Raw genomic sequence first — 11,959 nt, 5'->3', positions numbered from 1 at the left:
GCATATGGGTGCAAACTTCTATGACCACTTCAAGAACAAGAATCTTAAGAACCTGTTTAAGAGGTTGTGCACCCAAAATCAACAGAGAAAATTCAATGCATTATAGCAGATGCTTGATCAATTGACTGCAGAGCTAGTGAAGGTAAGGGCATCAGGAGCAGGCACGAGTCAGGCTGCAGAGGCTAGGGATTCAATTGAGAAGCCATTTTCACACTGGATTCGAGGTGCACCTAAGGAGAAATGGTCATTCCTTTATGATACCAACGGAATACGGTATGGTATTCAGACAACGAACCATGCAGAGTGTTTCAATATGGTTATGCGTTCTTGTCGTACATTTCCTCTTGTGGGAATTGTTGAGTTCATCATGTATGGGTGCATGAAGTATTTCAGATAGCGTTACACGGCTGCAAGCATAAACATCAGCAACCCCCAAATTTAGTTTTGCAAAAGAGTGACGCAATATATGCAAGAGAAGATTGAAAAGGCCAAACTGCACAGCGTCATATCGACAGGTACAATGGAGCATAGATTTGAAGTTCTATGCAAGGATAGAACTGGTCGTGGTATCCGTAGAGATAGGGTGGTACAGCAGAGTTTGATTATAGCAGATGGAAAAGCCTTCTGCTCCTGCATGAAGCCTAAGTTATTGCATTTGCCATGCTCCCATCTCATTGCGGCATGTGCAGAGTCTGGGTTGCAGCCAGGAGTATTTGTTTCACCTTACTTCAGCAAGGAAGCAGCTGTATCCACCTGGGGACATGAGATATATGGGATTGGAATAGTGGGGCCTTTCATTCAGGATAATGAGAATAAGATGTTTATTCCTGATCCAGCCACTAAGAAAGGCAAAGGCCGCCGTCAGACACGCCGTATTCGGAATGGTATGGACGAGTCCGAAGCAAACAAGGCACAAAAGCGTTGCAGCCAATGTGGAGCATTGGGTCACAACTACAAGAAGTGTCCTCAGAATGCACTTCACGATGCTACTGACGTCGGTCCTTCCGGAAATCCCAGAGATGGAGCACCTCCTACGTTCAGACGACCATCGGCGAGAATTGCTCGTGGAAGGCATTCGATGTCATGATCCACAATTGTATTTCATTATTTGTAATATGTAGTAATGAAATATTGCAGGTATGTAATAAAATATTATTGTATCTATGTGTCCAGTTTGTATGAAACATATATGTACCTATGTGTTCTCATATATTTTTGAATGCAGGTATGGAGATGGACTCCTTGCTAGACCCAGTTATCGACTCGAGCCACAGGTCTTACTTTGCAGCAGTTGAGCACCGAGCCCTAGAGGTGCTACGTCCTCGTCCACCTAGGGAGGTGATCTCTATACACCACGATTGGTGTGACAGGTATGTAATGAAATATTATTGTTTATCACATATGTATTCGTTGGTATTCCTTTGTTTCGACAATTTTGTTTATTGCAGGTTACGTGAGGCCGGTCTACTGACTCTGAGCCGTCTTGTCGAGGTTGGGCCTATTCAGCTCGACCGATCCCTCCTGACGGCGCTCGTTGACAGATGGAGGCCGGAGACACACATGTTCCACCTCCCGTGTGGGGAGATGACTCCTACGCTGCAGGACGTGGCCTACCTCCTCGGCCTCCCTATCGTCGGGGAGGCTGTAGGTCCGCGTGTGGTGGCGGCCTCGTGGAAGGATGACCTGGAGGCCCGTTTTGCCCTGGTTGACCGCGTCGAAGAAGCAGGTCCGATCAACCCGCACCCGCGAGCAGCAGGTCCTTCGAAGACCTGGTTCCTACAGTTTACAGTACGTATTCATTCCATATTTAAATTTAATTGTTACAATTCACATGTTCCATTGTCAGTTGAAACCATTAATCTTAATTGTTTATGCAGCCTGCCCTGTTGGCTGCGGATGCCGACGAGTACAGTGTGACCAGATCGCTGGAGGCATACCTACTTTGGTTGTTTGGTTACATCATGTTCAACAACACTCATGGCAACTCGGTCGATAGGATTCTCCTTCCGTATGCACGGGAGATTGCGGATGGGGACGAGGACGTACCGCCCTACAGCTGGGGTGAGGCGGTACTTGCAACCACTTACCGTAGACTCTGCGACGGCTGCATGAAGACACATGGGAACGCTATCCTGGCAGGGTACCCACTACTGCTACAGCTTTGGTCGTACGAGAGGCTAGCCGTTGGTCGGCCCATGGTCAGCCACGAGCCTTACCACGGGGGCATGTACGGCGACGAGGAGGACGAGAAGCCCACTATGGGAACTATCTGATCTGGCGTCAGGTACATTCGCAACAAATTTAATTTTGTTATTCATTGTTACATGATGCATTAGCGCACTTTTCATTTTACTTATTCGGAATGCAGAGGTCCTGGGCGCATGCGCAGGTTAGACACGCATATCCTGAGTTTGTTTTCGAGCTCGACATGCTGACGCCCGAGGACGTTGTCTGGGAGCCTTACAGCCCAGAGGTTGTGGCTACCCGTGCACCAGCAGGCCTGTATTCGCACTGCTCCACGAATGCGAGCCTGTGGCTTACTACCGCCATCCTGGTTTATGACATCGCGGTTGTAAGGATCACCCGGGGTGTCCGACCCTAGAGGGGGAGGGGGTGAATAGGGTCGCTGAACGCTTTTTAACCTAGGGCTCAATTTAATTGCATAAGATAAACCTAACACGTCCTACACATGCTAGTTATGACTAAGGTTTATCTATGCTACCCTCTACTTACCCCAAAAGATTTGCAACCTATAGCCAATTCTAATCAAACTAACTAGGAAAGTAAAGGTAAGCAAGAAAGAGTAAATGCGGAAACGTAATGCGGTAAGTAAAGCGGTAAGGGAGAGGATATGCAAACTCCCGTGAAGACACCAAGACACGATTTAACGTGGTTCGGTTAGGACACCAAAGTCCCTCCCTACGTCCACGGCCACTTGTCCAACACGAACAAGTGTGATGCCGAGTCTCTTCGCTTGATCACCATCTTGCGTTGGCCACCAAGGCACCCGGCAAGCAAAGGCTAAGTGCCACCAAGTCACCAAGACGAGGTCACCGCCACCGTCTATCTCGAAACGTCACCACGGCACCGTCTTCACTATCGGAGCTTCTCACCAAGAGGGGTCTCCTTCCCCGCACAAAGTGTCGTTGCCTCTCCACACCAAGTAGGAGGGTCACACGACGAGTACAAGTGTTTGCTTGCCGCAGCAAGACTTCTCTCAAGGGAGCTCTCGCAAGAACTAATCCCTAATCAAGCACTAAGCACTCTAACAAGTGTGCTTAAGCCTATATAATGTACAATGAAGCTCTGTGGTGGTTGGAGATGATCTTTAGCTCTTGTATACTTCCTTGAACTCCAGCACTCTCAAATGACCCGGCCTTGGGGGTATATATAGGCAGCATAAGCAAATATAGCCGTTGGAGAAAAGCTGCCAGAAAACTGCGTAACACCGGTTAATCCGACGTACCCCAAAAGCCATCATCGGTTCAACCGGTGTATGTAAACTGCTATTTGAAAAACTAGCCGTTAGCAATCAACCGGTGTACCGCCGGTTTAACCAATGTAATCAACCGGTGTATGTAATATTAGCTTCGGTTTAACCGGTGAGTGTAACTTCTTCACGTTCCTCCAAAAACCACCTCTCTGGACAACTGAACCGATGCAATTGACCGATGCATCGTCGGTTCAACCGGTGTAGGTATTTTCCTCGGTCTTCATCTGCCAATGCACCGACGTATATAACTTTCGTAGTGTCGGTTCATCCGGTGTAAAACCCTAGCCCGCAGACCTTCTCTGTGATTGCACCGGTGAGTTCATTTTGCCCTACGTCGGTTTAACCGATGATAGCAAAATGCCTCAATCCTTGTCCCTTGGACCGAAGAGGCCCTTCGGGCCTTGCTACACCTCTCTTCTCTTTGTCATCACTTGAACCTAAAAGCCTGAGAATAGTCATCTTAACAATCACATTAGTCCAAGTGTTGTGTGTGTCATCAATCGACAAAACATTATATTGAAATATGGCATGAGAGGCCATTTTCGCTACAACGGTTGAGGCATATTGCCCATGGAGAGTCAGGAGACAGTTTGGGCAGCGCTAGGAGTTTCCGGTGCCCACCGCGTTGGAGCGTGTCAGTCGCCAGGACCACAGGTAATTATGAATGAACTTGGCTCATACATTCATGTCGAATCTAACGATTCTACATGGTCCACTTTTGTAGGTTGTCAAGGAGTGGCTTGCCGTGCTCTGATGATTGGCTCACCAAGATGCAGCCGTGGGTGGACCAATGGGAACAGGCAGACGAGCACTTGGTCCATCCAACAGGACCACACACAGACAGCTCCTTTAGGGCTTACCTCACCTGGTACTTACCCCGGACTCGGGCTCGTCTGGTTTATGTTGACACTCACCCGCAGCCACACCAGGCGAGGCCTCAGGATGGCTATGCCCGGCACCACGTGGAGGCACTAGCTGGCGCGGTGAGTCTTTTGATCATATTTGCATATATATTCATGTGTTTCTAACTGTTCCTTTACTGAATGGATGCAGTTTCGCCTTTGCAACATGATGGAGACGGACTGCTCGACTTACCTGACGAGGGTACGTGCCGGATCCCCAATGACCCAGTTTAAGCAGACACAGGCATGGTCGAGGCAGCGTGACCAGTTGCGTCAGGTAGTGCACAACTTGGGAAGCCGTGTGCAGTACGAAGACAGCCACGGGTCGTCCCAGGCCTCGTCCTCGTTCCCGTGTCCGTCGACCGTGCACGGGCCGACGTCGCAGTTCTTCCCAAGTGCAGGTAACGTACATATCTCTTTAAAATTAGATCAAGTGTTCCTATATATTTACTAATATCACAAACAGGATACGATCCAGCTACTGCGTTTGGCCATACTGAAATGTTTAGAGGGACAGCACCAGTTGGCGGACCGTATCCAGGGATGGTACCGGGGCCACAGATGCCGGACTACACAGGTTAGTTTATATTTCGTATTTCGGTTTCTATATGTCATGACGAAAGACATGAGGGAACGCTAACATCCACATTTTATGCGTAGGATTCTACCCCGATGCGGGCGCCGGACCTTCTTCTTCCTCCTTTCGACCAGATAACGAGGGTTTCACCTTAGACGACCTCGACAGCTTGACTCCAGAAGAGCCTGCCGCGCAAGGTGACCCCGATGTCTTGGGGTATTCACAACTTGGAGGAGCACCACTTGGGACCTCTCAGCAGCAGACACCGTAGCCCCATGCGCGTGTGTGATGTGTGTTTCATTATCGTTGTATTATGATGTAAATTTGATGGTTCACATTATGTAATGCATTTCTTAGTTCTTATTTCTTATCGTTATATTAATTAAATGTGTGCTTTTAGTATTCTAGTGACATGAAAAGCTCCCAGGGCCATGTCCGTGCCCAGCAGAGGGCTAAGAGGGACCGACGCCCTAGGGGTGGTTAGTTATATCTGATGTTTATATCTCTGATGTTTATTTGTAATGAGATAGCTGTGGACCGCTTATTTATACACTTCAACGTTCGCCTCTGATCACTCTCATATTTTCCATTACATACAATAGATGGTATGTTTATACTTCGATGCTCCATTACGACTAAGTACGATTCAAACTCGACATTATGTACATGTCCAGTGAATGCAAAGTTAGGTACAAGACATACATACAAGCATAATACAACATTAACAATACTAAATGCGAATACATCTTAAATCGATGAACATCATATGTTATAGATCATGACATGAAATCATCTAGGTCGTCATCCCAGTTGACAGATGGTGGTGCTGCAGGTGGTGTAGTATGGCTCGACGAACCTCTTGTCTTTCCCTTTCTCTCTTTTCTGGATCTACGTTCATGTACAGGGGGAGGAACATCATGTGTTGGAGGCCATGGTTTGGGGGGCATGAAGTCATCCATGTCGTCATCCCAGTTAACACAAGTTTGTGCTGCAGGTGGTGCAACATAACTTGACGAACCTCTTGTCTTTCCCTTTGTCTCTTTTCTGATTCTAGATTCATGTAAATGGGGAGGAACATCATGTGTTGGAGGCCATGGTTTGGGGGGCATGAAGTCATCCATGTCGTCATCCCAGTTAACACAAGTTGGTGGTTGAGGTGCTGAAGCATGACTCGACGAACCTCCGGCCATCTGTTCTTGCGCAGGCCAAGTACTATCACCCGAAGATCTTATCCACCTCCTTCGTCTAGTTTGCGGCATAAGTCCACCGAAGATACATACCAATTTACGGAAATTTGTATTGTTTTGTTAATCAACTCCGTGTCCTCGAGGTAATCCTAGCATATAATTAAAAAACAATGTTACTGTTTCATAAATGTGGATTCCAAATGACGGACGGGATTACAACTGAATGAGAGGTACCTTAATGTGCATCTCATGCACCTCTGGCCGCATCCATATCTTACAAGAACTTTGTAAGAATCCAATGATATTAGGATGATTCGCAAGTTCACATACTCTCATGTATATCTTCCGACGTTCTAGCAGGTGTCCCTTTACATCTTGCGTCGTAATACCTCGAAATAATATAAAATCTTTAAACTCTACTACTTTGGACAACACCATCTCTATCGTACCATCCGCTAACGGATCCAACTTCTTACTGATAACAAGATGGGTCATGATATCAAGTATTATACTAGATTTTTCTTCAGTCCATGAAAATCCTCCACAATTGGAGGCAGTCATTGCCTTATGCTGCAATATCAATAAGGTACTTTCATAATTCTATTCTAATTCATAATTAATTTAAAAACAAGTCTGTAATAGTACTGAAATTGTAATACCAAACGAGTGTTCTAAATCACCAAATCTAATTCAGCTAATCCGCTAATTAAATTAAATTGTTATACAATATCAATGGATTCATACGGAAGTTACCGGTAGATCACAAGTACGCAATTCGGCAGAGCTTCGCCGCTTTTCTTCTCCTCACCCCTCTTTTTTCTTGAATTTTTAGCCTCAAATGACAACGGGGATGGTGGCGAATGGCGGCCAGGGCTTATATAGGGGGGAGGGGAGCCTGTCGCCCCCCCCCCCAACGGGCGACAGGCCCCTGTCGCCCCTGGGGTGGGCGACAGGCCCCTGTCGCCCGTTGGGGGGGGGCGACAGACCCCTTTTTTTCCAGGGATCTCGTTGCAAATTTAAAGAAAAAAATTACACTTAGGGCCTGTCGCCCTATGGGGGGGCGACCGGGAGGTATTTTTGAAATTTTTCAAAACGGACATATATTTTTGAAATTTTGATTTTTTTTTAAATATAAAAAAGAAAAAAAGCGCTGTTGTCACGTTGTAGAAGGCCCACGCGACGGCCCTGCAACCCGCCACTGCCCTGGCCTACCAGTTGCCTTTCTGACCACCGGCAGCCGGCAGCTCCAGCTGCCTCACCGCGCCGCTCTCTCAATCCATTACTGCCACCGAGTCTCCCTACCACCCCCTCCCTCCCTTTTCTACCTGGAAGCCACCGGAACCCCGGCAATCCCCCTCCCTGAACTCCAGCCATCGCTGCGCGAGGAAGGAGAAGAACAGGAGTTTGGGTCCAAGTGCGCGTGACTCCTAGTATTCGCACTTCCAAACCCCTCAGCCACGCACACAACAAAACAATGGATAAGCTAATCAGGAAACAACTTTCAGATTAACAATGCTCGCGTAAAGATGAGCGGACCTACCCTAATTTCAACATGCAGAGAACTAGCGTACGCCGTTTAAAGAATTCGCAAACATGATCCAGCAAATCTCTCAGAGAATCTAGGCTTGCGTCGACAAACGAAACGCAGCGAATGGTTTCAGATTCAATTTAACTACGTACCTCGCGATTGACCCTGCGCCCAGGTCTGCATGCACTGAACCACAAAGTCAAGCTCAAAGTGCCATGATTGGTCTGACTTGAAAGAGATCTCAAAGTTGAGATTTTACTCCTCCCAACATCTGCAATCGTTACCGCGATTCATGGCGGTGAACTGATCCAGAGAGAGTGAACCTTGCAGGAAAGTAGTTATATCAGTTAGGTGACTGACATTAACATTCATTAGAACGCCTATAAGGAAGTAAAACAGAATAAACAAATAGAGAGGATGTTTTGCTCATAGGTCAACCATGTTGATGAGCCTCGAAGGATGCCACATAGCTATCTTAGCTAAATCACATGGGAATAGTGGCATGTATCTGGACATGATTCTACATAAACCTCATGAGAAAGCAAGGTTTCCTTCATTCTCAAACAAAACCATGTTAGCAATCTCGAGAAGGATATTCCCAACATTCCTGGCCTCCCGGGCCACTATAAATACCTGGCCGGCTGTAGATGTAGCGTGCCAACTTTAGAAGAGCAAGCAACACATCTGTTTACACTGCTACACGCCTTTTTCCTGGGAAATGGAGATTCCAGTGATAAAGATGGATCAGCTGTACGGTGAGAAGAGGTCAGAGACACTTTCACTCCTCCATAATGCCTGTGCGCAATGGGGTTTCTTTTGGGTAAGTAGCAAAATATGCATCATTGTCTTGATGAGGACAATTTCACTTTCTTTTCTAACATCTGCATGCAAAACTGTATGGCAGCTTGAGAATCATGGGGTCAACGAGGACCTTATGAATAAAATGAAGGGACTGGTTAACAAACACTATGAGCAAGACATGGAGAAGAACTTCTATAGTTCGGAGATGGCAAAAATCCGAGGTTATGAGAAAAGTTCATCAAATGTTGACTGTGACTGGGAGTGCAGTTTCATGTATCACCATCAGCCAAAATCAAACAGTCATAATATTCCTAAGCTGCTTAGGTGAGTTTGAAATTTAAATAGAAGTAAAACATTTTACCAAGTCCAGTAATCATCTGCTGTAAACTATATAACAAATTTGCAAGGAAACTGACATGATGCAATGTACTGTGCAGAACAACAGTAGTTGAATATGCTGAAGAAGTAATCAAATTGGCTGAACAGCTCGCGGCAGCTATGAGCGAAAACCTTGGGTTGGACAAGGATTACATCGAGAAGGCATTTTCAAAACCTTCTGTAGGCATCAAGGTGGCAAAGTATCCCAAGTGCAGTCATCCAGAGCTTGTGATGGGCCTCAGGGAACACACAGATGCTGGAGGGATCATACTTCTATTGCCAGATGAGTTAGTCCCAGGTTTGGAGTTTCTGAAAGATGGTAAGTGGATCCCAGTACCTCCAACAAAAGGCAATAGAATATTCGTAAACCTTGGGGATCAGATTGAAGTGATGACCAATGGAATCTACAAGAGCATATGCCATCGGGTTCTTCCCAACAAGAATGGGAGCCGCCTATCTATTGCAACATTCTATAACCCTGGTGCTGATGCCATTATCTGTCCAGCTCCAAAGCTTACATATCCTAGCCAATATCGTTTCGAAGACTATCTTAATTTCTATTCTACAACCAAATTCACTGATAAGATATCACGGTTCCAGACAACAAAGGAAATACTGAAGTGAGTTATGTCAGAAGCCCAGAGCAAAGAAGTATCTTGTGCAGCAACGCAGCATCACTGTGTAAATGCGTTTGTATGTAGTGCTTCTAAGGAACAGTGAAGTGTTGAGCCATACAATTTACTTTCAGTGTTTATCTGTTTGAAGAATAAACAGCTTGCACTACCTGTACTTAATGTAATATACTATTACATACGGGTTTCTTCAGACACTGAAATGTCATGTTGATCATGAAGATGCAATGCTATTATTTAATTATGAATCTTAAATGCTAAGATTTAACATATACACAATAACAAATTAGATGCTCTGTATATGAACCAGTCTTCATGTTTGCATGGTTAAGTTAGTAGATGTTAAAGCACTATGCATGCATAGCTATCAGCCTGTTCGGCTGGTGGGAAAAAGGGTCCGGTTGGGCTGGTTCTGGCTTGGCTGATCAGCCCAGCCATTCGGCTCTGGCGGATCCAGCCCAGACAGGGGCCTCCTTTCATCCCCCAACAACGGCTGGCTGCAGCTGGTTGGCTGGCTGTTTGTTTCAGCAGCAGCCCCAGCCCAGCTGCTCTGTACCAACCGAACAGGCTGTATACTTCTATCAAACTAAACAGACATTTCAAGGGAATTAAAACGTTAGGTCATTGAAGAAGAAATGTAGACTCACAAGTTTCACATTTAACTTCAACTTGCAGCGCGCAGTTTCGCCAATATAGCTTTGGTCAGGAAAGTGTTAGTTCTCTCAGCAGCTCTCTCGAGCAAAACCCTCTGATTCTTACATTGATGCCAACACTTCGACACTAAGCACAGCAGAAAGTTGCCAAATTTCAATGACCTCGAGAACTCTGATGCCCGCTCATCAATGATAGAAATTAGCTCACCAATGGTGCTTGGTGTCAAGCAAATATCTTGGCTGAGAATGCTGTAAAATAGTGTGAACAGAGATTCTGTCCAGATCAAATGAGTACCAACATTCTCGTAATGCTGTGGCATACAAACTGGTTTCCGCTCTTGCTCCTCCCCTGAAAGCAGCCTATGGCAGAAAGCAGCAACATGCAGTGGATGAATGCATTCCTTCACAATACGTGTTAGCAAATCACACTGGGGAACATTTAGCCCACCCTTTCTAAGAACCAGTGGAAAGAGTACAGCTTCCAGTGCTGCAGCTGGGTGGCGCTTGCAGAGATCCAACACAGCAGAAAGAAGGACCGACGAAGGTGGTCTTTGAAGCTTGAGTAACTGTGGTAGGAAAATAGAACACAGAACAAGTGCTGGTCCTCCTCCTTGCACCCCATCCTCCGGAAGCACAAAATTGGTAGGGAAGACCCTTAGAGTGTCATCATCAGCTTCCCACGGTTGTACTAAGCTAAGCACTGCTACAGCATTCCTGGACTCAACACAAAGGTCCTGCAAATCCTTCACCACGCGCTGCACCACCAAGACAGATTCCACAGTCACAATCTCCTTCTGCACAGCCAGGGCTCTCTGCACAATCGAATCTGCGAGCGGAGGAGCCTGAGGCAGCAGAACGCACCCAGCCTCCTGCATCTCCACATCCTCGTCTTGCGCCAGCACCAACGTCTCCAACCCAATCCCGTCCAAACCACCCCCGCCACCGCCACCACCACCACCACAGGTCCCGCTCCCCAACACGCTCCGGCATTCAAAAGGGAGCCACGGCAAGATAGGACGTGACCGCGCCGCTTCTTCTTTAAGCCACGGAGGCGGCTCGTGGAACCCATCAACGAACTCTTCAGAGGCGACAACCGGGACGCCTTCCTCCTCGGGCAATCCGTCGAGCAGGTGGCGGGCACCGCAGAGGACCCAGAATCCATACCAGCCAGGCGGGGCGGATAGGACGCGGGCGGCGAGGGCGCGGAGGAGGTGCGGGTCGAGGAGGCCGGAGGAGGAGGCGAGGAAGGAGAGCGCCTGGGACTGGAGGAAGGGCGGGAGGGTCTGGAAGAGGATGGAAGCCGTGGGGTCGGAGGGGGAGGCGGGGAGCGTGGGTGCCGGGGAGAGGAGGAGGCGGAGGAGCGCGGCCGCCGGGGGAGGCGAGCTGGGGCAGTCGCCGGAGGCAGGGAACGAGGAGAAGGCGTCGGCGTTGGCGACGGGGCAGGCGAGGAGGTGGCGGAACAGCGGCAGCCACTGCTCCATTGTTGGGGGATGGCTTCTCGCGGGGAACCACGCGGGAACGAGGTGGTCGGCGCGTTTTATTTGAGACAAAAAAAATTGAAAAATTGATTTTTTTTCTCAAATGTAAATTCGAGCTCCGTCCATTTCTGGGCTCTAGCCCATTAAAACTAGCCCGATAGGATTTCATAACGGGCTAGCTTTTATTTCCATGTGGCTCTATGTTTATGTGGCCGGTAATTACTAAGGCTTTTTACTTTTTCCTCACTTAACTATCGTACAAATCTAATTTTTATCCCTTGATTACAGATATTTAGCCTCCCTTAACTATCAAAACTATTTGTTTTACCT

The 11,959-nt window shown here is 47.3% G+C and overlaps 2 protein-coding genes across 2 annotated transcripts; one reads left to right on the top strand and one right to left on the bottom strand.

Moving 5' to 3' along the window:
• Positions 1–8,122: 8,122 nt before the first annotated feature.
• On the bottom strand, positions 8,123–11,646 carry LOC120671058. Its single transcript, XM_039951295.1, has 2 exons — positions 10,146–11,646; positions 8,123–8,580 (listed from the first exon to the last, which is right to left on the bottom strand). Exon 1 carries the CDS (start codon positions 11,630–11,632, stop codon positions 10,163–10,165), a length of 1,470 nt encoding a protein of 489 aa, XP_039807229.1. The 5' UTR covers positions 11,633–11,646; the 3' UTR covers positions 8,123–8,580; positions 10,146–10,162.
• LOC120671060 (1-aminocyclopropane-1-carboxylate oxidase 1-like) lies at positions 8,369–9,635 on the top strand. Its single transcript, XM_039951296.1, has 3 exons — positions 8,369–8,507; positions 8,592–8,812; positions 8,926–9,635. The coding sequence occupies exons 1-3, from the start codon at positions 8,406–8,408 to the stop codon at positions 9,488–9,490; spliced, it is 888 nt and encodes a 295-aa protein (XP_039807230.1). The 5' UTR covers positions 8,369–8,405; the 3' UTR covers positions 9,491–9,635.
• Positions 11,647–11,959: the final 313 nt, after the last annotated feature.

Source organism: Panicum virgatum, chromosome 4N (assembly GCF_016808335.1).
Source record: "Panicum virgatum strain AP13 chromosome 4N, P.virgatum_v5, whole genome shotgun sequence".
Lineage (NCBI taxonomy): Eukaryota > Viridiplantae > Streptophyta > Magnoliopsida > Poales > Poaceae > Panicum > Panicum virgatum.
This window is presented reverse-complemented; position numbering and strand designations above follow the sequence as displayed.